At 31.6% G+C, this 22,797-nt stretch overlaps 2 protein-coding genes across 2 annotated transcripts; both read right to left on the bottom strand.

Moving 5' to 3' along the window:
- Positions 1-2,550: 2,550 nt before the first annotated feature.
- LOC130654111 (DNA repair-scaffolding protein-like) lies at positions 2,551-12,089 on the bottom strand. The gene is made up of 24 exons (XM_057456641.1): positions 11,844-12,089; positions 11,642-11,730; positions 11,452-11,516; positions 11,334-11,373; positions 10,853-10,922; positions 9,241-9,338; positions 8,306-8,383; positions 7,398-7,567; positions 6,945-7,015; positions 6,655-6,838; positions 6,139-6,245; positions 5,956-6,005; positions 5,640-5,875; positions 5,482-5,568; positions 5,319-5,399; positions 5,153-5,243; positions 4,947-5,049; positions 4,575-4,868; positions 4,246-4,328; positions 4,064-4,163; positions 3,899-3,989; positions 3,173-3,281; positions 2,874-2,930; positions 2,551-2,794 (listed from the first exon to the last, which is right to left on the bottom strand). Exons 1-24 carry the CDS (start codon positions 11,902-11,904, stop codon positions 2,645-2,647), a joined length of 2,565 nt encoding a protein of 854 aa, XP_057312624.1. The 5' UTR covers positions 11,905-12,089; the 3' UTR covers positions 2,551-2,644.
- Positions 12,090-12,930: 841 nt separating this feature from the next.
- LOC130654113 (GDP-fucose transporter 1-like) lies at positions 12,931-22,310 on the bottom strand. Its single transcript, XM_057456642.1, has 6 exons — positions 22,121-22,310; positions 19,302-19,406; positions 17,887-17,947; positions 16,254-16,394; positions 15,624-15,740; positions 12,931-15,475 (listed from the first exon to the last, which is right to left on the bottom strand). Exons 2-6 carry the CDS (start codon positions 19,400-19,402, stop codon positions 14,825-14,827), a joined length of 1,071 nt encoding a protein of 356 aa, XP_057312625.1. The 5' UTR covers positions 19,403-19,406; positions 22,121-22,310; the 3' UTR covers positions 12,931-14,824.
- Between the last annotated feature and the right edge of the window lie 487 nt (positions 22,311-22,797).

The following is a 22,797-nucleotide window of genomic DNA, read 5'->3' on the forward strand; positions in this document are numbered from 1 at the left end:
AATAAAGATGTGGATAGCTTGTTAATGGTGGTATTTTTGCTTTTAAATTTTCATAGCCTAATTAGGATAGCATAGCCAAGTTAGGTTAGGTTAGGAATTCTTCTCCTAATTTGGCAAATAGCCTAATTAGTTTATGATATCCTAATTTACTGTTTTCCCTCTGACTGAAGGAAGGTGGGATTAAAAAAAAGGAAAGGAAGAAGGGAAAAAAAGGAAAGGAAGAAGGGAAAAAGGAAAGGAAGAAGGGAAAAAAGAATAGCGTCGTAGTAAACAAATATCCACAGCTTAAGCAAAAGCTCAAGAGAAAGAGAGCTAAGCCCGCCTAAGCTATGCTTAAGTAACTAATTAAGTAATTCTTTTTATGCATATAAAGTATGAAAATATCAACAAAATTTTTTTCTTATTTTTTATCCACATAATCACGTAGCATTTTCATGCACCTGTTATCTAATATGTTATTCACAAATGTTCACACCTCGCTCTCGCAATGTTTACACCATCGAACCCTCTCCACAGTTTTAGCAAAGCATTCCCATTGCTTGCAGACCTTGCAATAAAATGGCCACACTGTTTTAAACAAGTTATATGAATTAAGGTAAATATGAATTAAGGTAAGATTGGCCACAATTACGGAGACTTTACGGAATGGCAATTACGGTATAGTGGACTTTATTGCAGTATTTTTTTATTGATTTAGAAGACATGCTCTCGCTGGCCATGTTCTTTTCTCATCTCTTTTTTATGCATGCATGGCAGGCAGGAGGGTCAAAAACAATCCGTGTTACTTCGAATTCATCGCAAAAGTTCGCCACAATATTTTACGACGGCCAACTTTAGAAAGGAGTGGCGGAATTACCGTGCCGGTCTCAGAAAGGTGGTTACAAAAAACGTTTTCCTAACAAGCAAGTATTTTTTGGCCAAAGTAGCGAGTCGGTCGTATCAATTTTTTGCAACAGCCAACTCTAAAAAGGGGGACTGGAATTACAGTGCCGGCTGGTCTCGGAAAGGAGGGTAAAATAATTTCGCGGCCACAATTACGAATTCGTAGCATTGTTTTGTCAAATATCTAAAAAAATAGGAAATCCACGGTCGCAAATATTTTCAGCCCTCGTTTCCCTAAGCAAGACGAAAAAAATTCAGATGCTCATCTTTAGAAAGGGATGAGCATCTGAACCAGTTTAGCTCAGTAATCAGTAGTAGAGAGCGTTCGACTAACCTCCAAATGGTGTCGTGTATTCTTCTCAACCATACACACCATGGGCGTTGTCCGGTTGGGAAGAAATTAAAAAAGTTTCTGCAGCTCATATGGGAGCTTTAAACAATCTAGAATTGCCTTTGTGGTCACACCTGGAAACAACTGACAAATTATAACCCTCGAAATTAGTTAGGGTAACCATATAAAATACAAATCCCACATATTGCAGGGGTGCAATATGCTTCTACGTTTGATATGATTTATATTTTGAATTTTCTCCACAGTGTTCATATAATTTTAAATCTTGAACATTATGCGTAATTTTCACTCTTCAATTCTTAACCAAAACATTGTATCTTACACAACAAAGGATAAATGATTTTAAAAAACGGTATTATAAAATGTAAACAGAGTTCTTTTATGCGTGTATGGAATCGGAAATATGTAAGTACGCAAATAAGTAACAAGAGTTTAAACTTCCTTGGCGTTTCACCCTAACGGCTGGCTCCTCCTCCTCTACGACTGTAGCCGATTAGCGGTCAGTAGATGGTACCAACACTACATTTAAAATGCGCCCGAATGTGGACTCGAACCTGAAACCTTATGATCACAAGCCGAATGCGCTGCCACCATAAGTATCTCAAACCTGGATCCCTAAATTCATTTTGCAAAGAGCGTTTAAGCTTTAATATCTCTGTAACTGTTTGTCAAAAGTTCATAATCCTAGACATTTTCATAAACAGCGTTTCAAGATCTATAGGATGAAGGCAACGGGTATACAAATTTCTAATTTTTGTGTTTAGGCAGCTCCTTGCTAATTTTAGCAAATGTTTTTAAATCCATCTCCTCAACTGTTTTTTGAAACCACATGACCTTATAAGTTATTCTTATTAGCATTTCGTGTTCTATAAAATGTTTTAAATCTACTTTGTTAGTCATTGCTGACGTCATCAAATTTAAATAAAGGAGCTTTTTAATGTTCCTAAGTGGATTTTTCCACAGGCTTAAATGACTAGTCTCTGATAATATAAATACGGAAAGCTTGTCTGTGAGTGAAAATACTATCCTCATTCCCAGGACATTTTGCCTTGTTGATGAAGTTGACTACGGCAAAAAGATTGTTGGCCACTCCGTAATAACGACTTAGGGGGCACAAGACCCTGGGACAAGGTTGTGAAAATACCGAACCAGAAAAAATTCGATGTGATGTTTTACAAAAAAATTTTTAGTCTATGCACTGCTGACGTCATTAAAATTCCTAAAATAACCTGTGTGTTTCCATTGCTTTTCTGACTAAGTGGATTCTTTCACGGGCTTATTGACTAGTTTTCTTGAGGCGAGAAAAAAATCCAAACTTATACTGTATAGTTTCATATTTCATACAATTATTATATACAATATCTAACAACAGTAACAGATTGGAAACATATATACATGAACTTCATAAATTTAAACCGAAGTAGAAACGAAGTTGCATAGTGGTTCAACTTCTTTCAAAAATACTTTCCAGCCATCGTCTTTAGTTTGTTTGATGACGTCAACAACAACACAGAGTGTCGGCGACAATGACTTGTTAAGAATACTGCTCACGTCATAGCCCTAAATATAAACAAAAGTGAGGTGAGTTAACTTAGAATTCGAAGAGTTGGTAATATTGCTCAAACATGATAAAACTCACTTCAAAATTTACATCGGGAGGTTTGGCAAGTAGGGATGTTATTGTTTTTTCCAGAAGCTAAACAAGAAAAGAAGGATTATACAAACATTTCGATAAGTTGTTACTGACAATGACAAGTTTTTAAAATAGTAGAGTGACAAATTGTGTTTGTTGACAAATAAACATTTTGAAGAACTAGAATAAATAATTCTCCCAGGAGTAGAGAAACTGAAAAAAGGGATTTACGATAATACCTTTGTTAAACTGGCGTAAAGTAGCAAATATATCTACCTATCATCGTCATCGAAGGAAAAACTTACTTTGCAAAGAATACAAAATTTCGACACCGACTTCATGTATATAAACACATCAAGCTGCATGCGCAATTTTGAGGATACTACTGCACGGCATGTCTTGCACCACACATTCCTAAAGCATAAAAACAATCCTGAATTTCGACAGTAAGTCTGCCATGTTTGCACCTTCGAGCGTTTCAGCATCGGCGCCCAATATGGTCAATTTCCATTTAAATTAACGATTAGATCTGTAGCTGTAATTTCCGAAACTGCCAAATCATATACATTGCGACCAGAAGAAAATTTGAACTTCCACGCCCCGATAGCAAACACTGGGAGCAGCAGCCAAGGATGACAAAATGGAAAGGTGGTTTCAGAATAAAACAAACACACACATACTATATATGAAAACAAAAATCAAATACCTTATTGGTAATAATTTTCATGCATATTATATATTCGCTCCGTAAAAAAAATTACATATATTTCGCCTATTAATTCTAGCACAAAAGCACTGTAAACGTATTTCGCGCGTATTAATTTTTGCACGCGACTTTTTGCGCGCAAGTTTCAATCCCCCCTCCAAAAAATAAATAAATAATAAACAAGGAAAAGTACGTTAAGCGCCTTTCCGCAATAAGTTTTGTTTCTTAAAAAAATTTTAATCGTAAATAATAAATTTCGCGCACTAACGAATTTTTTTTGCGCGAAACAATAAGGTAGCAATTTCTCAGCATAAAAAAGACATACTTCTTCTCGTCATGGCCCACTTCATCTCCTCCGCAAACACTGCATGCATTCCAAAACAATGTAGTTTCTTCGTCAACACCACAAATAGAGCCTAGCGAACCGAAAACATTTACAAAAAATAACAAAAAAAGAGTAAAAAAAGAAGTAATATATTTCATTTTTTACCTTCAAGAGACACCAGATCGCCAACCTTTGAAGATAAATTCAACATAGAAATACAAGGAGCAAACTTCTGAATGTGGTTGGAGCATTTTATAAACAAATCCTGAAATATAATAAACAATAAAAGTCTTAGTCATTTTTATAACACCACATAGAATCCATATACAGTAGTTGTGACATCATACATCCATCTTATTTATTTTCGTCGCAGTGGGTTGATTCACTTTGAGGATGATTTGAGTGTAGCTATCCGCTATTAATTCATCACCTAAAAATTCATCAAGTGCAAAATAGATATACTCAATATAATTCTAAATAAATTTAAAAATCCACAACAAGAGGTCATGCAACTAAAGCTTTGAATGACATGACAATATTGACGACTTTAAAGCTCTCCTTTTCGAAATAAATATAGCATTGGAACATTGAAATGTAAAATTAAAGTAAAATTACATATCAGAATTTCAGATTTCCTGAAATGTAAAGTAGAAACAGCTATGTAGAAATTTCTTACTTCTTATTCCTAAATCTTTGAGAAATACGCAATTGTTATCTTTTTCTATATCATTAACCAACAAATCCTTGGCGCAATTAGAAATGAAACAAGTTGGAAGTTTCCTGACTGTGACTAACTTATCTGAAGAAGTGTAGAAACAGTGCAATCTACAGTGAACGTCCAATATATCTAAAACATTCTCGAGTTCCACATTACAGCTGGTTACAGCTACAATCTTTGCTTCCATAGAAACTCTACCATTCGATAAACTGTCGCCTTTTGTTAAGATTTTAGGTGGGAGGTACTCAATAACTAAATGGAAAATAAACAATCAACACAACAAAATCAGCTCGTTCATTAAAACACATCAACACAACAAACCCTGCTTACTAAATTCTTCTGGTGTTGCATCAAAATTCAACGAACTTTGCAGGTCTGCATTGAAGGTATATGCACAGGTCGGTGCGATGAACGAATGCTGTGTGTTAATGTCCTAAAACAAAACGTGCAATCCTTACTAAACTTTTAAAGCTTTCCAAATCTTTAAAATGTATAAAAAAGGATCAACTTAGGTTATGATCAAACCACTGACTTACTTGTATGTCTTGACTTGCTTCACCAGACTGCTGCGTAGAAGATTGTGAGTCTGGAAAAAATGTTTTCATCATTGATAGAACAACTGGGTTTCTAAAACAATAAAAAAAATGAAGTATATAAAAAGACAAAATTAATAAAAATTTATATACTTAGGATTTTGTTTACCTGTTGTAACTCTTTCTGTTCACTAATTTAATGTTAAGAAAAGAACAAAGCTTGCCTTCTCCTTCCGCCACAGCTTGCTTCCTAGAAACACAAGAGATCGCACATCATTGAAGTTTACATGTCGACACGTCAACAGCAACTGAAATGTATCAAATGAACATACCAAAGCAAATTTCCCTTTGCAATGCATTCTGGGATTTCCACCTCCGCTAGTGCATGTTCTTTATCTTGCACCAAGAAGACATAAATGCTTAAGAAAGAACAAATAATGCGACAAGAAGAACAACCTTTTAAAAAAAATTAACGAAACTACGCAAACACCTTTTAGACTGATTGAAATTTTTGCAAAAGAATTTTGGTTTCTGAAGAATTGTTTCGCTGTCGTTTCTTGATGTTTTTTTAATAAGCACACGTTGAATTCTTCCGTAAATACATGAACGACCAGAGTAGCCATCTTTATCAACCGATTCAGAAATGGTGCTATACTTCGATGGTGAAGCTTGATTTATGTCAGTCACACTTAATGCGGTTAAGACCTGCTCATCAATAGATGTGTTCTAGGACAAAACAAATTTCAAAAATAGTGTTTTTAATAAAGTTGCGATATTGAGAATGTTTTTACTGGCGTGAAAAATACCTGGGAAGTTGTGTGAAACTTTAAATTCTTCTGGCAAAATGCAAGCAAATCTAATAAAAGAACAGTAAATATAAACAACAGACAGTCATAGATAACACGTGAGCATGGTAAAGTCACTGTGACATATTGATTTTGAACTTTGAAGGTAAGAATAACGATCCAGGCCAGGACAACTGTGCCTACCTTCCTCCGCTTTACTGTATGACATAACTGAGTCTTTTGACAGAATTTCCAAATGATATGTACATAATAACACAATAGTTTTCAAATCTCTGCAAAACATCTTCTTCCTGTAGTAATGGTTAAAAGTCAGAGCAGCAGGTCGAACTGTATTGTTAAATGGACCAATAAGAAAAAATAAAGGGAATCCGAGATAAAAAAAAAAAAATGAAGTTGGATTTAATTACAGAGCTCAATAAGGTTACCCACAAAATTTTATCGCAAACCAATGAGCAGATTCTAAGATATTTGATCTTCATCAGCAAAAAAATAAGAGGCCTGGGACAAGCAAAAAGGCAACCAGTGGTGCCACGGATTTTCAAAAATCTAGTACTTTCTTATGTTATTGTAAGCACAATTAATTTTTGAAATTTTTTGCAATTAATATCGGTTAAAATTCATCATTACATAAATCTTTTTAATGTATATATAATAGAGCATTCACACCATGCAAACAAACATTAACACTAAACATATTACCATGGAGGATATATTCTAAGTTTGCTGTTTGTGTTGATGGAGATGTTTTTCATCGTGGTAAGCGGTAACATTAAATAAACTTTCATACCAGATGATGATTGACAGCAAACAGAAGTGACAGAAAAACACGTGTCTTTTGAGATAACTTGCAATGGTAATGCTTCTGCTGAGCTTCTTTTACTTTCTAAACAAAACAAACAAATTACTACTTAATTTAATTGACATTTTTTCCAGCTAGCTATTTCGCCACTAGGTCATTTTAATAATTCTCAACAAGGATTCATTCGCACCATGCTTCCAAAATGTCAAATCAGATTTTTCTTTTGTCAACAGCATATGCAATCTTTCCACAAGTCTACCTCTAATATAACATACAAAACAATTAGTTGCAAATACCCTTTACCTTATTGAAAACACGTGCATATGTTTTATCAGGAGAAGAGTAAAGCAAATTGTTAATGAAAAATTATAGAAATAATTTTGTCAGCTAGTCAATTTTTAATTTAGTCACTCGTGTGAAATTTTAAAAAACTATAGCTAATACTACAGCAAAATTTTAATAAAAAAAATTGGTAGGAAATTAATGTTGGTGAAAAAATTAGCTAAAAATATGGGTAGATAAATAAAATAAATCAACCACTGTCTATTTTTGAGAACTTGATATTTACTGATAGTTCTCATTCTCCTGTGTTTGAGAAATCATTTAATCGTTTATTCAAAACACGAATAGAAATAAAAGGTACTTGAGAGGTTTTTTCTTATTCTTGGCAGTTTCATCTTGCATTTTTGCATTCTCGTAATCTTCTTCATATTCTTCATTGTTAAAAACTTCTGTTTTTGTTGACATAACCAATGATTGAACATTTTGAAGAGCTGGTGAAGGTGATAAAGCATCAATCGTATCTTGTGACGTCTTAAAAGTTAAACAGTTACTTACAACTAAGATTGAATAACTTCTTATTCTTTTTCTTAATTTTTATTCCTCTATTTTATTTGTTTTCCTTATAAATAACTACGATATTTTATCGAAAGGATTATTGTGTTGTTTTTTAATCCAGTAACTGTAAATTGGTCTCCAAAATTGGATCTTAATACGCTGAGGCTAGGCATTTTCTAAGATTTTGTGGTTTTGAGGCTCATTTTCTTACTAAAAATAATATATAAAAATAATATATAAAAATAATATATAAAATTTTTTTACATACATATACTCAAGGTCAATTTTTCATCAAATATGCGTAGTAGTTTTAGTTATTCATAGTAGACAAAAAATAGACAACATCTCGCTGAAATCTTTTGAATCTGACAATAAAAAAGTGGCGCGTGACCTTGTGGTTATGGAGTTCGCTTCGCAATCACAAGGTCTGTGGTTCGGTCCACAGCGCGGGCATGATTAGCAAGTGTCTTTACTACAGCTACGGGTCAACCCATGCCATGTGAGGGAAATTGGGTAGGTATTACCGATGTATACTTAATGTATACATTTCGAACACAGGACCCACATTGATAACAGTGTTTCCTACACTGAGGTGGCTATATCCTGTATAAATATTTGGAATAATAATAATAATAATAATAATAATAATAATAATAATAATAATAATAATAATAATAATAATAATAATAAAAAAAATAATCCAAAAATTTCCACCTGTTTATCAATGTCTACTCTATCTTTCTTTTCTACAGGCGCCTCACTTTCAGAATCATATTCTTTAATTGAAACATTCTATTAATATGAAAAAAAAGATGGAAATTAACTTTACAAATTTTTGCATAACTTATTTTAAAATATGCTGGTCCCTAACAGGAGCAAAAAAAGAAACAAAAACTTCAAAAGGTATTGAATCTATATACATTTCCGAGATGCTTAACAGGAACAAAAGCTACAACTTTCTTTTAAAAAATGTTACCACTTATCTGTTCAGTCATTGTCATTGATTGATATAAATATTATCATGTCATGAACAAGCGAGTTTAGTCTAGGCTACATTTTGACAGCTACAGCTGTCATCGATGGGCAATGATTGTAATTATCTTCGGCTATTTATTAGTTGAAGAGATAATTAGAGGATCGAAATTAACCAATCATATCACAGCAATTAAAGTAATTAACTTTTTTACGAATCCAGATGGAAGCAATAAATTTTATTATATTATTAATATTATTATTAATATAAATAAGTTCGCTCTATGTTACGTTTCTTTTTCTAAAAGTTCGCTTTTTTGTTACGTTTGTCCCAAACCATTTTGCACTTTTTTCTAAATATTTGCTTTCCGAAGTGCGGGTAACCATATTTCTGGAAGTTGATAGGAAATACTATTGATATGAGTATTTCTGTTTATACTACTTATGGTTTCTTTCACTTTTTCTGGCTGTCCAACCAGATTCTCAGTCTATGATCTGTTTATTGTCCCAATTAATAACATGATCATTCTTCCAAATTTTTTGTTTAATTATCAAACCTTAACTTGTAAAATGATTCCCATAAAAAACTTGTGTATACTGTCACTCAACCACCTAACAATCTGAATAATGTGTTTTGTTGTTGTAACTACTTTTGTGACTAAAGAAAATATACTTACAAGGATATGTCTGCGTGACGAAATCTCAGATGGATTTTCTTCAACAAATTCATCCGAGAAAGATTCTTCCTCTTTTTCATCAGGTATTTGAATATCTTCTAAAATAGGAATGTATTCCTAATTTCAATCTGACTGTAATTTTGAAGATATCTATCCATCAGATAGTGTACAATTCACAACTGGTTTCTTAAATACGTACAAAAGTTATTCCATATTTTTAATTTTGCAGAAATATTAGGAAAAAACAAAGTTACTAATAATCCAGCTTTTCCTTGCTTCTGTGTCAAAAAAGCTGTCCATTTCGAATTGTGGTAATTTTGTAAGAATGATTCACTGGCTAGTTTGTAAAAACAAAAATTCACTATTTGAAAAATATGTTACCGTAAAAAGGACTATTTGAAAAAGGATGTTACCGTAAACAATGTTAGATTTCGGGATGAAGCAATATTTTGAGTACAAATTTTAGGTTATTTAGGATATTTAAGGAGGCTATCTTGAGACATTGATGTGTACAATTCTGAACTTACTCTTGGCCAACTTTTTAATTTTTACAAACTAACCAGTGGAAAAACAACGAGTTTTCGAGTAAACATGTAAGAAGTTTTATGATGAGTTTTCATAATTAATATAATTAAAAACATTCGAAACACTAAAATGCAAAGACAATTTACAAAAAAAAAAAAAAAAAAAACATGTAGTAAATTCATGCAATTTAAATATAAATTTTGTGGGTTTTTTCCTTATATTTTTTATATCTAAAAAAAAATATTTTGAAAAAAATAGATGATCCTTTTCTTCTTGTTTTTCACATGAAATTTTTTTTAAAAGAATACATCTATCAGTTTTCAAAAATTTACAGAGGTTTAAAAAAAGATAAAAATAACTTCCATTTTTTACAATTTTTTTTTGTCAGTCAACATTCATGCAATCAAAGAAAAACGTTTTCGTAAAACTGTTTTGTTTGCGAAAAAAATTATAATGTACAGTCAAACTGGGTTACTTGTACCCCAAACAAAATTATATATCGAAAATTTACCTGAAATATTTTTAGGCACTGACCAGTCTTATAATTAAAAAGATAATACTGTACAATACATATCAGCTGATGCGCAACATTTATATCATTTGGTTTTTTATGTTTCTTTTTGATGGGTGTGTATTACTTTTGTATTAAAAGCTATTTTCAAAATTTGGAAGGTATTTTCTGCCCTTTAAAGCTATTTTCTTTTTCTTTTTAAATATTTTTTAACACTTGTGGGTCACAAAAATTACAAGCCTTCAGGATTTATAGTACAAACAAAATAAAAATCAAGATTCTTCGCTTGAATAAATATTTGCGAATAGTCTTTACTTATTTGACATAATTTAGAAATATACCAAATAATTCCCAAAAATTACCTAAAGTTATCCTTTGAAGTACCAATAAAAACTAACTTCTATTTTTAACAATTTTTCCATTTCTAGATGAACATTCAAAAGTTAATTCTGTCAAAAAAAAATTATGTAGCCAAAGAAAATCGTTTCCAGAGTGTTTTCTGTGACTTGTAATAAAAATTATAAAAATGGCAACGCATGTCACCCTTTTGTGTCCCAAATAAGAGCAAATATCTACCAATGCTACTATCAGACCATCTGATTTTCTCACTTTCGTCACAATCTAGTATGTCGAAGTAGCTTTTATTCTAAAATAAACATTATTTAAATCAGCTGATGGAACTAACAAATCACTTTAAGAATGGTACCTGAACCACTTGTTCCATACAGAAGCTAAGACTCCAAACACCCCTAGTTTTATAAGTCCCCTAGCACAACATTTCTGACAAATCAGAAAATGAGGATAAAAAAAATTTCTTTAACCAAGAAAATAACAATAAGAAATTTAACCAAATTTGCAGAATTTTTATTTCACTCTATTTGTGTTATTAAAAATTTGGAAGAGGTCTTATGATAGTAAATAAGTAACTAAAAAAAGAAACAAATACTACCCCTTCTTTTGAGTCGAAATTTAATGGTGACTTAAACCAAGTTAAATAGAATTTTCACTTCATCTTAGCGAAAGTGGGGGTAGGGGTGGAAACACTTATAAAATGTACCTTTGTCGAAAAATGAGCTTGTTCTTCTTTTATATAATTGCTAAAATAGTAGCATTAAGTTATATAATAAACTGCTAAAGAATTTATTTCATGTAGGGACTAATATTAGGTAAATAACCTTTGATCAATATCACTGCCACCATCTGATGATGAAAATCCATCAATATCCTCCTCATTTCGATTCTACAGGTTAAATTAACAACATTTTCCAAATGCTCTAACAATTTTTATTTCCGTATATTTCATCAGTAAATGTGCTCTTTTGTTATATTTTGTTAAAATGTATGCATTAACGTAAGCAATCTAACCTGTTGTCTTTTATATGAACAGGATTGAAGAGATACTGCGAAGTCACGAAATTTATTTTGTTCTTGGAATCCCCCCTTTTGTGTTATATCTATATGATTAAATTAGACAGTTTTATATTGACAATATCCTTTAGTAGCTTGTTATTCAACACATAGACGTTCAGATTTGTGTACCAATCACAGATGTGTTTACAGCACTCACCTTTTTGTTTAGTTAATTCTAACTTTCGTTTTCTTCTTCTTTTTTTTCCTTTCGAATTCATATCTAATGATGGTGTTTTTTGCAGTAAGCCTGATTTTAAAATGATTGTTAAAAACACACACAGCTAAGAATAGTTGAAAAATAGAACAAATAGACTGAGATGTTGTTACCTTTAGTTGTTTATCCTCGAAATACTATGTATATTTTTTTGCTATTTCCATGCAAAAAGATACACCATTATTTTTTTTGGCCCAACACATTAACAACTATTAATATTCTTCACAGGCCAAATTCTTTTAACACTCCCTCTTCAAAAGTAACAAATAAGACAGCGCATTGCCACAAAAATTTGCAAAGATTTTTAGCACATTGGAGAACAATTGAAATAAAAATAAAATTGAATGACGTCTAAGATAATGTCATTATATTTCCAAACATGGCAGAACATAAACCTTGGAATAAAAAGTCTTGCAAAGAATTCAAATGTGTTAAATTATTAAGTATATAAATCCAAGCTGTGCAAGATAAAGTGAAAATACAATATAGGATAGGATTTGATAAATTTCGATGATGTCCATGTCATATATATATTAAAAATGTATGCTTTTGTCTTGATTAAGTGGTCACTTGTGGTCACAAATATTTCGAAATGACTTTCCATGATTTTCATAAAAAAAATTCCAAGCTCACTGAGCCCAGTAAAAATGTTTCCAAGGTTAGAAATTGATTAATAATTGCATTCAAGTCAAGAAACTATATAGCTAACAAAAAAACCAGACAATTTGAAACAACTCGATATAACTGCAAACAGCAAAACACAACATAAACAGACAATCACTAAAATGTGAAAAAAACACAGATGAAAACATGACTTGATTTTTTTCTATGAATTTTTTGGAATTTTTATGACTTGTTTATTGCAACCCTGTTGTAGACTAAAAGATTTAATAAGAAATCAAAAATTGCATGTCATAATTTTTATATTTCACTGGTTAAAAATGCAGTTTGAAGTTTTTTAGGCGAACACAAGATAAAAGTTTGTTAGGGTAAGATTTGGATTTAAACAAAAAACGAAAAAAACTGAAAAAAGTGTTATTGCATAGATATATTTGACTACATAAAAATAAATAGTTTGCAACAATCAAAAAGTCAATTACGTGTTGAATTAATTTATAAAAAGGAAGGAAAGGTTTTAAGAGTTCAACAACTCTTCTCTCATACATCATTTTCTTGGAATTATTGAATGAACTAAATGCATTTTCAATCAACCCTTGGATGACAAAACTTTTTTACTTTACTCATAGCTTAATTCACTATGTGCAATAAGACCTCAAAAGGTCAGTCTGTAAAAAAAAATTATATATGTTTAAGTGAAAAGTGCTCAAAAATCCTACTGGCACAAAATACAAACATGAAAGCTATGAAAACAAACGTAAATATGTGTGTGAAACGTAGCTAATAAACATGAACAAGTTTAATAAATATAAACAACTGGCAAATCCTAAACATGAAAATAAATAATACTAAACACAACCAGACTCCCTACAAAAAAAATTCTAATTTTTTCCCATACTAAAAAAGTTTCTTGTGCAGAATAAAAATTATTATATTAGGTGTTAATGTGACTGTCACATTCAAACTATCAACACAATAAGGGCCTTTTTATATGAGAACTGGGAAACTCGCCCATCACGTTTCCCGGTAGAGCGGGCTAATATCAACTAAAGTTTATATGTAAATTTGTCATTTTCCATCCCAGGTTTATATGAAGAATAATTAGCGGGAAATTAAAAGTGGAGGGGTGAATATGCAAGCAAATATTGCTTCCATTATCAGAAAAAAGAAGATAGCGATATTGTTAAGGCTTGAAACAACTGTGTTATCACAATTAATTATTTCTCAAATTTCTTGAAAATTCCAGTATTCCATCATTTCTGACCAATTTATATATTATTCATTAAAATCTTCCACACACTTGAAACAAGATTAAAAGTTGATCTTAGATCATTCTCAATTATAATTTTAGTGAAACCTTGTGTTTAAGAGCATGTTTCATGGTTTTGCTGTCTTTTATTACAAATACACTATGATACAAAAACAAATATGTCCATTGATATGTAGTAATAGTGATAACTAGTAGTTAGGCTGTGGAAAAATCTATGGGTTCGCCCATCATTGTTATACCGCATATTGCGAGCGTCTCGCTACTTGTGCAGCTAAGCTACCATTTTGCGTGACAGACAGACGGACGGACAGACGTATACGGGTATTATAATATAGATTACTCCTCTAAGGTTACATAAACTTTTTCGTACTTTGACACTTGGTTTTTCTGCTTACATGGACAAATATCCATCCTGTTTGACCGAGATCCCGGCTCACTTGCCCGGGCGAGATGAATATGCACCATATAAACACAATTTCAATTTTTAGCGGTCTTTTCCAAATATCCAAAATCTCGGTCATGCGGGATATCTCTGTGGACCGAGTTTCCCGGTCTCATATAAAAAGGCCCAAAGTTACATCAAACCTACTTTTATTGTTTTACAGTCTTCTTGACTACGTTTTTAATTAGTGACACATATATCTGTCTTTTTAAGCAGCATTTCAAGGTAAGAAGGACAAACAGCCAAGGACAACATTATTCGCAATTATGGTAAATAAAAAAATTGAATGCCGCTCTGTTTAAACAAGCAAATTTATCCAGATTCATGAGTAAAGTTACTTAAATTAAAATTTATATGGATTGTTTTTACAAAAGATTTTGCAAAGTTGTACAGATTTGGCATCAAAACGATAAAAAAATAACGATAGAAAAGTTTTAGAAAAAACATTTTCTGCATTCGTTTTCGTTTAAATCTAGATACTTCCATTGAATCTTTATAGTGTAAACATAGTTAATACTTATAAACTGCAAAATAACTACAGGAGTTATAAACATAACAAATCATGATTAGATTGAAATTGACAGGACTGTCATTTTAAACAATATTATTTTTATCTATCAGTTTTTGCTCTTCATCCATAGCACGTGCTCGCAATTCATCTTCCATTTTCTTTTTCATATCTGCATGTTTCACGTAAGTGTATAAACCAGATCCACCCAAAACCATGAAATTGCAACTCCACCACAATGCAGATTTGTTGCTAGCTGCTAGCCAAACCGCAATAACCGTTTGCACACATGCTTTGGCGGTACCACTAATGTTGTGTGTGAGTGGTGATGTCACCTTGATTTGAAGTCCAGTCACATATCCAATTCCAATACCAAAAACACCAGATAAAGTCATCATCACCCAAAAATACAGATCAGAAAGATGTGTAAAACTAGCAATTATACTATGTTCTGCATTTAACAAAATCAATGGCAAGAACAAGAACACAGCATTTACGTTGTTGTAGAGTTGTAATCTCCAAATGTTACCATCAACCGCTGGCATACATCTCTTTGTGTAGATTGCATTTAAACAAACAAATAAGGAGCCAATCACACCAAACATAACACCTTTATAAGATAATTCTCCAATGTTTCCCTCTTCACGAACCCCAAGTGAAAAACCCAAGATAATGAGACCACAGCATAATATTGCACGCATAGATGTTGATTGACCCAAAATGAAATACGAGAAAACCTTAATAGAAATATTGATAAAATTTAACTTTTACTAAATAACAACACAATACCATAACAACTAGAATTGCACTTTTGGAAAGGGTCAGTACAGTCAGTTTACAGTTTATCCAGCAAGAGGAAAGACAAACAAAATAAGTCTAACTTACCACATTGAAAAATGTAGTTAAAGCTCTTGCTACATTGTAAAAGGCTACATCAAGGTACTTTAAACATAGATTGTTAGCTGTAATCATCCCAACAAAAACAATAGATAGTGGTAACACCTAAAAAGTAAAACATGTAAAAGACAATTACTACTTAAAAATCTTTCCTTTTTATATCGTATATTCTCAAAAAGAAGTTGTGGATTATTTTATAAAATAAAATAAAACTTTTCGCTCTACTTTTGAATTGGGTTTCCTGAAAAGAGGAGAAGCGTTTTTTATCTTCTGTTCTTTTCCTTAATTCCAAAGCGTCTTGCAGCGGCATTGTTGCAACAGCCTTTATTAACAGAGACTTAACAGAGAAGGACTTTCTCATGGGAGGCATTTTTTCAAAATATCTTTTTTTAAACAACTTGCTAGTACATTCAAATGACTTGATTTAAACGTTTGTTTGCCTGGCTTAAAGTCGTGTGCAATACAATGGCTTCACTTTGCTAAGCTTATTTTCCAGGTCAACCTTTTCTTATATTTTCTAGAACTTTTTGGCCTACATTTGAAGCGGTTTATTTTTAACTTACCAATTTTCAAGGAAATACAGTATATGGTATATAATCAAAGCAGGAAATAACATACCTGTTTAGAAATATTTAGATCAATACGAAAAGCTGGAAACTTGTCAATTTTAGGGTATTTATCACCAAGCAAGCTGAGGAAAAACAACACCACAACAGATGTGACACATTGATACCATGTTATAAACAAAGGAGCATCAAGCTGAAAAATAAATTTGTTAGTAATCACCATGGTACTCCAAATAAACACCGAGGCGTTAATAAAATTTTCGATTTTCAGAGAGGGAGGTGTTTAATGAGTTTTTGTATGTATTTCTTTTTTTTTGCCAATTGAATAACATATATTTTCACATAATATCTACATCAAAATCAATATTGTCATGTTCAAAATATATCAAGAACTAGTGCAGTGTCAGTCATATCTTATTCACATATTTCATATGAAGATCCTAAATGGTGAAAATCAACACTTCCATTATGTTAAAAAAAATGCTCGTCTGAAGAAAAGGGGTGTTAATTAGAGGATGTGCTCATTGAAAAACATTATTAAAAGGGAGGGGCATTAAATCGAGATTGGTGTCAAAAAGAAGGGGGAGTTTAATCACAGCATTGCAGTATGTCAAAAAGACAATAAAAATAGCCATTTTCTACTCCAACTAAAGATATAATTGGCAATTAGTATAATGTGATATGATATATACAAATAATTTTGCAAACCTATATTATAATTGTTGTCGGTCTGTGAGCTAAATTATACCAAGTTTCTTATTTAAAAAGTGAGGGTTCTATAATCGAAAATGCCATCATAATTATTTTCCTTATCAATTTTGCTGTAAATCAAAATGTGGCTGTACTTGTAAAAGAGGAAGTTTTAGGCATTATATTTTGAATGTACACAAATAAGGAAAGATGGGTTTTTACAAAAGCCTTATTATTGTGGTTTAACTTCTTATACAATAAGATGGATTGATAGAAAAGGATAGCAAAAGTATTGTTGATCCTTGTAGTAGTGATATTAAAGGAGTACAGTAATAGAAACACGAGAAATGTATTAAAAGAATATATAGTTACAAGAAAACACTAGGATCCTTTATTTTTTAATTTTCAAAAAGAGAGTAGAAAATATTAACCTTAATCTGATAAAGCTATATATGGGTAAAAATCCATGCAAAATTTACAGTAGCTAGCTATACAGTGCTTAGTGAAGTTATTATTTCCACAAGTTATGTATAGCTATACTAGCTAATATATGATATTACTGCTAGGTAGCCATACATGCCATGTTTTTAAGGCAGAACACATGATTTACAAAAATGTAGACAATCTCACATGATATCTTAATTTTGTTTTGATTTGGTGTTGGAAAAAGAGAAAGTTTGCTAAATCTTGTTTTGCACCTGGTTAAGTACTTGAACCTCAATTCTGTGTCATTTAAAACTGATGCCTAACTTGTATAAAAACAGCCCTCCAACGCATGACAGGAAAGATGGATATGAAAATACATGTGTATTGCACCTATAATCATATTAGTAACATCCAAGTAATCTTATTATTCATACTTAACAGGTGAATAAAATTGTGATGCATTAAATATGTACACAATGTGATTTCCCGTGAAATTTATTGACCTGTATCAAGTTGTCATGCAATTCATGGAAAACAATATGACCACAATAATAAAAATATAAACCAACCTTTAGATCCTTGCTACTAAGTAAGTACTTGTTCAAAAATACCAATGAAATGGAAACAGTCCTAAAAAACAGAAACTTTAAAATTTTAGTTTTGTCAAAAATTTTAGAAGCCAATATATATGATTTTATACGAGTTTATTTATTATGATAAATCAGCCAACAAATAAATAAGAAAAGTTTTTAAAACAAATGTTAACATGTGTTTTTAAAACGAGTTTATTTCTTTTATCACAACTACAAGAAGCATGTTTTAGTATGTTACGATTATTTTTCCAAATCAAAGATAATTTTACATGATAAGAGAAAACTATCGTCTTTTTTCACTAAACACACATTGTTAGGTTTATTATACATATTGCTATAATTTTCCCTCCATTTTTTGAAAATATCAAATTGTTGTAAAGTTTGTCAGCCTTTATATTTCAATTTATTTCATGTCTGCACTAGTTGTCTGATTCATGTCGGCAAACTTGGAAAACAGACGTTAAGCCTAGAATGATGAATGATGAAACTTGTATTTTAAACTAGCAATACATATTCTGTTTTTTTCTTTTGAATATCTACTATATGTACTCCTTCCGAAATTTTAACTAAATTTTCAGACCGAGGGGGATTCATATCCACACATTTTAAACTAAACACAAACAACAGTCAAATTAACGCAAATATAAAAGTGAAATTTTTGTTCAAGGTACATACAACTTAAAAAAATATGTCAGCAAAAATTTAGCATTCTGAAAGTTAGCTTAATTAAATGTGTTGACTAAACCAATAAGAAACAATAGACAAAGTTTGTCTTCTATCTTGAGCATCATTTCAAATTATTAAAAAAAAATAAAAACAATATCAGGCTTTTTCAGGAGAGCCATGCAATAGCACTCCCTCACAAATATGCAAATTGATTAAGGTGTGCTATTAATCACAAATGCTGAATGTCGGTTTTTTTGGAAAACTAAAAAAAACATGCCTAAAACACTTGCATGCTTTTTGATACACATGTGCCAAAAACTTCTTACAAAGGCCTGAAATATTGAATTAATTTCATAAACTTTTTTTGTCATGGGAGTTGTGCCATTCTGGACCCAAAAATTCTAGTCCAGTCCCTCACAACACCAATAGTGATTAATTTAATTTTATACATAATATAATAAATAAATTTTTTTGTAGAATAAACAACTTTAAATGTTTTTCATTATGGCATCTGACTACCTGCTATGAGGAGGACAAAGGAAAAAATGGCAAAAGCTTATGTTATATATTTTGTTAAAAAAAAACATGAGGGAGCAAAGATATAGAAAAAAGCTTCAAAATTGTATTTACACTTTGAATTTAACATTATTTTAAAATTAGAGAAATCACAGGTAATTGTTTTCTCCTGCATCTTTTGCAGGAGAAAATAACAAAATAACACTAACCAATAAGCACAGACAACAGAGAAGATTTTAACAGATCTTGCAACAAGAGTTTCACCCATTTTGCCCTCTTTAGAATCAGAATTTTTTCTTTGTCTTTTCATATATCTAAAAAAGAAGACACATGTTATAATAAATACTCATATTTCATCTGTTCAAAATGACTATACAACTTTATTCTGGATCACAATGTTATTAATTATGCTGACACATGTATTTTTCCACAGTATGACTAGCCTCTGTAACGATAGCCATATTATGTTAACAATAGTTATATTGCTTTGTGCTGAGAATGTATAAAATAGGATGTCTGGGAGATGTACAACAGGTAAATAACATAGTTTTCACACTTTCTCAGGTGCATACTATTTGATGTCGATTCAACGTATGTGTATCTGATATTATTTATTTCTGCATTTTTAAGAAGTGTTGAAAATAAAAAATTATAATTTCCTTTTGTGTTCTTCACTGTTGAAATTTTTTTTAAACTTTTTAGTTTATTTAAAATGTCTAGTAAAAGAGTTTATAGGTAAAAGGTTGTGTTTGTTTTTGTTAAACATGTGTATTAGTTATCCCAGACAGTTCCATTAGATGCATAAGATCACACGCGCTTATGCCCAAACATGCACAAATGCTATCCAGGCATGTGAACTATCGCACAAGCCAAAAATTACACATCGCTTTTGAAAAATTGTGATGTTCACCTACAAGGCTATTTTAGAACACTTATCTTCATCTTTACTAAAAAATTTAAACATTGAGCATTATTCATTAAAGCTTGGTTTGTGTCTTACTGTAGTTTTGAAACTTCCAATATTATCCTTCAGTGTAATTCTAATATTATTTTTGTTTACATGTATTCATAGAGAGTATTTTTTTTTTCAAATTTTCAACTGCATCCATAAAAAAAAGTTCACATGTGAATTATTTCAAACCCTTTTTTCCTTTCTCGAAAGAGAAATTTTATGCAATAATCTTATGCAAAGAATGTTTCGGCATTGCTCATTTGCAATTCAATTTTTGCCACAAGCTCTTGGGAGCCTTTTATTATTTTTAATACAATGCAAAATCATGCTATATAAACAAATCTTCTGCACATTTTTATTTGTTTTTTTTTTCAGTAGGAAAAACTTTTAAAACTTTCTTTGTTAAAAATATGTGTGAAAAATAGCTTTGATGATAAAAGGAAATAAATAACCCCTGGTGGTACAATCGTTAGGGAGAAAAGATAACCCCCTGTGAAAAGATAGTCTGAGACCAAGTTAAGGGGCAGATTGACACTGCAAACAAAATGGCACACCATCCCAGTTAATACATGGTAAGACACAGCCCACTCTTTGTTCAGTATTTTAATGTAATCCTACAGCATATATTTGGTATATACATTTAACACTTTTACACCACTCAGGGGCCCTATATATAAATTAAACTCGCAAATTCTCTATTATGGATAACGACTTGTAGCATGCGTCTTTTGTTTTTGATGAAATTCCCTGTTATCCTGTTCGGTTTGTTCAAAATCTGACTTGGAAATCGGATGGTTCTTGTATAAGTTTTCTAAGTTTCCAATACGTTATAGATAACATGAAAGTGTATGGTGCAGGGATAAAAAAAAAATTTTCCAGACCCGGAGGTCAAAAGTTGCGATGTAGACACATTATTTTCAACTCTAATTTTTCTGATACATGGTCACTCTAAGTTAAAAAACAAAATATTGATAACCAGGCGTAACAACCAGGAATTGCGAACATGTGGGAGCACAAATTTAAACATTATTCAAAGTTAAGGGCAGAGTTTTTGCAGAATTATCTATTCATTCAGAAGTAATAAGACACTGATAAATCAACTTTGGTAGTTCAAACTATAGAAGCTTCAAATTATCATTAGTTATTCTGACTAAGAGGTGTTTGCTTGGAAGATAAAGAAAGCTGTCAATTTTTACAAACAAACACATGCAATAATATTCTGGATCCAGGGTTTTTCTGCTTGGTGATTTTTTCTTATTAACAGTGGCCAAAAAATAGGATGTCTGAAGAGCTTTGATCGTACTACTTTTTCTTGCCTATTTTTAAATGCAAGTGATTCTGCATCTGGGCTTGTCCTGGCTACAGCCGCCTAATTAAGAAACTTGCCTAGCTAGGCGACGAGTAAGTGATTTAAACCACACATTGACAACTAATGGCACAACACAAGTAGGTGAGATGTTTCAAATAATGGAATTTAGAATGCAAAATAATAAATAATGCAAGGATGATGCATCACTTAAACAAAGCAACATATAGGCTATTTTCTTATTTGCAATAACTTAATTGACCACAAAGCAAATCAGAGACTAAGACATTTTCAAATCATAGTCATATAGCCTAGCTATTGTAATCTAAATATCACTGCGATTTTTCTTTAGTGTTTAGAAGGAGCCTCTAGCTAAAGTTATTTATTTTTTAGCTTATATTAGTTTTTAGTCATCTAAAAATTAGGTTACAAATTGTCTATTTCTTTATTATTTGCTACACTAGTGTAGTAAAGACAAATTAAAAATTCAAGGAAAAATATCATTATTAATTTAAGAAGGATTCTCCTTCTTAAGGAGTTTTGAAGCGTTTGCTTGTTGGGACAGAATAGAGAGCAATTTAGAATTAGCTAGCTACACCCCCTCTTGCTTAAAATGAAAGGTTGGCTGTAGTTTGAGAACATGCTAAGCAAAGGCTGGACCCCTAAAATACATAATCACGAACGTTATCGTTGCAATAAAATAAAAATTGGTTCAGCTATAGCGGTTAGTTAAAGGTTAGAGGGGAAAAATGGTTAGAGGATATACTTACCCTAATTTTTTTGATGTTGATTAGTAAGAAATGTCTTGTCTTACAGTATTAAAAATTTGAGCAAATGATTATTAAATATTAATGAGAATTTTCTTGGAAAATATTAAAGTCCTAGACGAGCGAGCTAAAAAACTTTTGCTGCATTCGTGGCCGTAACATAGAACTCTTCGCCACAATTTGTCAGTTTATGCACTAATTATAAACAACTATTTTGATTCGGGACAACGATGAAGAGCTTGTTATGTACAGGTTGCAATATTGACATCCCTTAGGCCGGTTTTCTACTAGGCGGATTAAAAACGCGCGTTCGAAGGGGCTGTTGCAACAATATAGCCGCCCTCTGCTTTTCGCGCTCTGTCACTTTTCAATTTCCACTTGTAAAGAGTCTATTTGAAGCATTAAAAGAAGAAAAAGAATGAAGCAGAATTAACCTTTGTACAATGCTACTTATTTTTAATCCTTATAAAATATTTAAAAGTTTATAAGAAGACTCTAGACTTCCAACCAACTTCATCCCTAGGGGTTCTTGCCTTTGTAACATCTGCGCGTCAAGTATGCGCTAGCAGAAGAGACTGGTGCGCCGTCTAATATGAGGCCGCATACCTCGACGGAAAAAAAGAGCTCTAGGTACGAGTTTGATCCTTGTCCGTAGGGCTTTTTTTCTCTTTCTGACAGTT

Source organism: Hydractinia symbiolongicarpus, chromosome 8 (genome assembly GCF_029227915.1).
Source record: "Hydractinia symbiolongicarpus strain clone_291-10 chromosome 8, HSymV2.1, whole genome shotgun sequence".
Taxonomy (NCBI): domain Eukaryota; kingdom Metazoa; phylum Cnidaria; class Hydrozoa; order Anthoathecata; family Hydractiniidae; genus Hydractinia; species Hydractinia symbiolongicarpus.

Coding starts and splice junctions, on each gene's coding strand:
- LOC130654111 (XM_057456641.1), bottom strand. CDS start 11,904: ATGAATTCGAAAGGAAAAAAAAGAAGAAGAAAACGAAAGTTAGAATTA. Junction 9,339..10,852: donor ATGGTCTGATAGTAGCATTG/GTAGATATTTGC, acceptor TTCCTATTTTAG/AAGATATTCAAATACCTGAT. Junction 8,384..9,240: donor CGTCACGCAGACATATCCTT/GTAAGTATATTT, acceptor TCATATTAATAG/AATGTTTCAATTAAAGAATA.
- LOC130654113 (XM_057456642.1), bottom strand. CDS start 19,402: ATGAAAAGACAAAGAAAAAATTCTGATTCTAAAGAGGGCAAAATGGGT. Junction 15,741..16,253: donor ATCTAAATATTTCTAAACAG/GTATGTTATTTC, acceptor TTTACTTTTTAG/GTGTTACCACTATCTATTGT. Junction 15,476..15,623: donor TAACTACATTTTTCAATGTG/GTAAGTTAGACT, acceptor ATTTCTATTAAG/GTTTTCTCGTATTTCATTTT.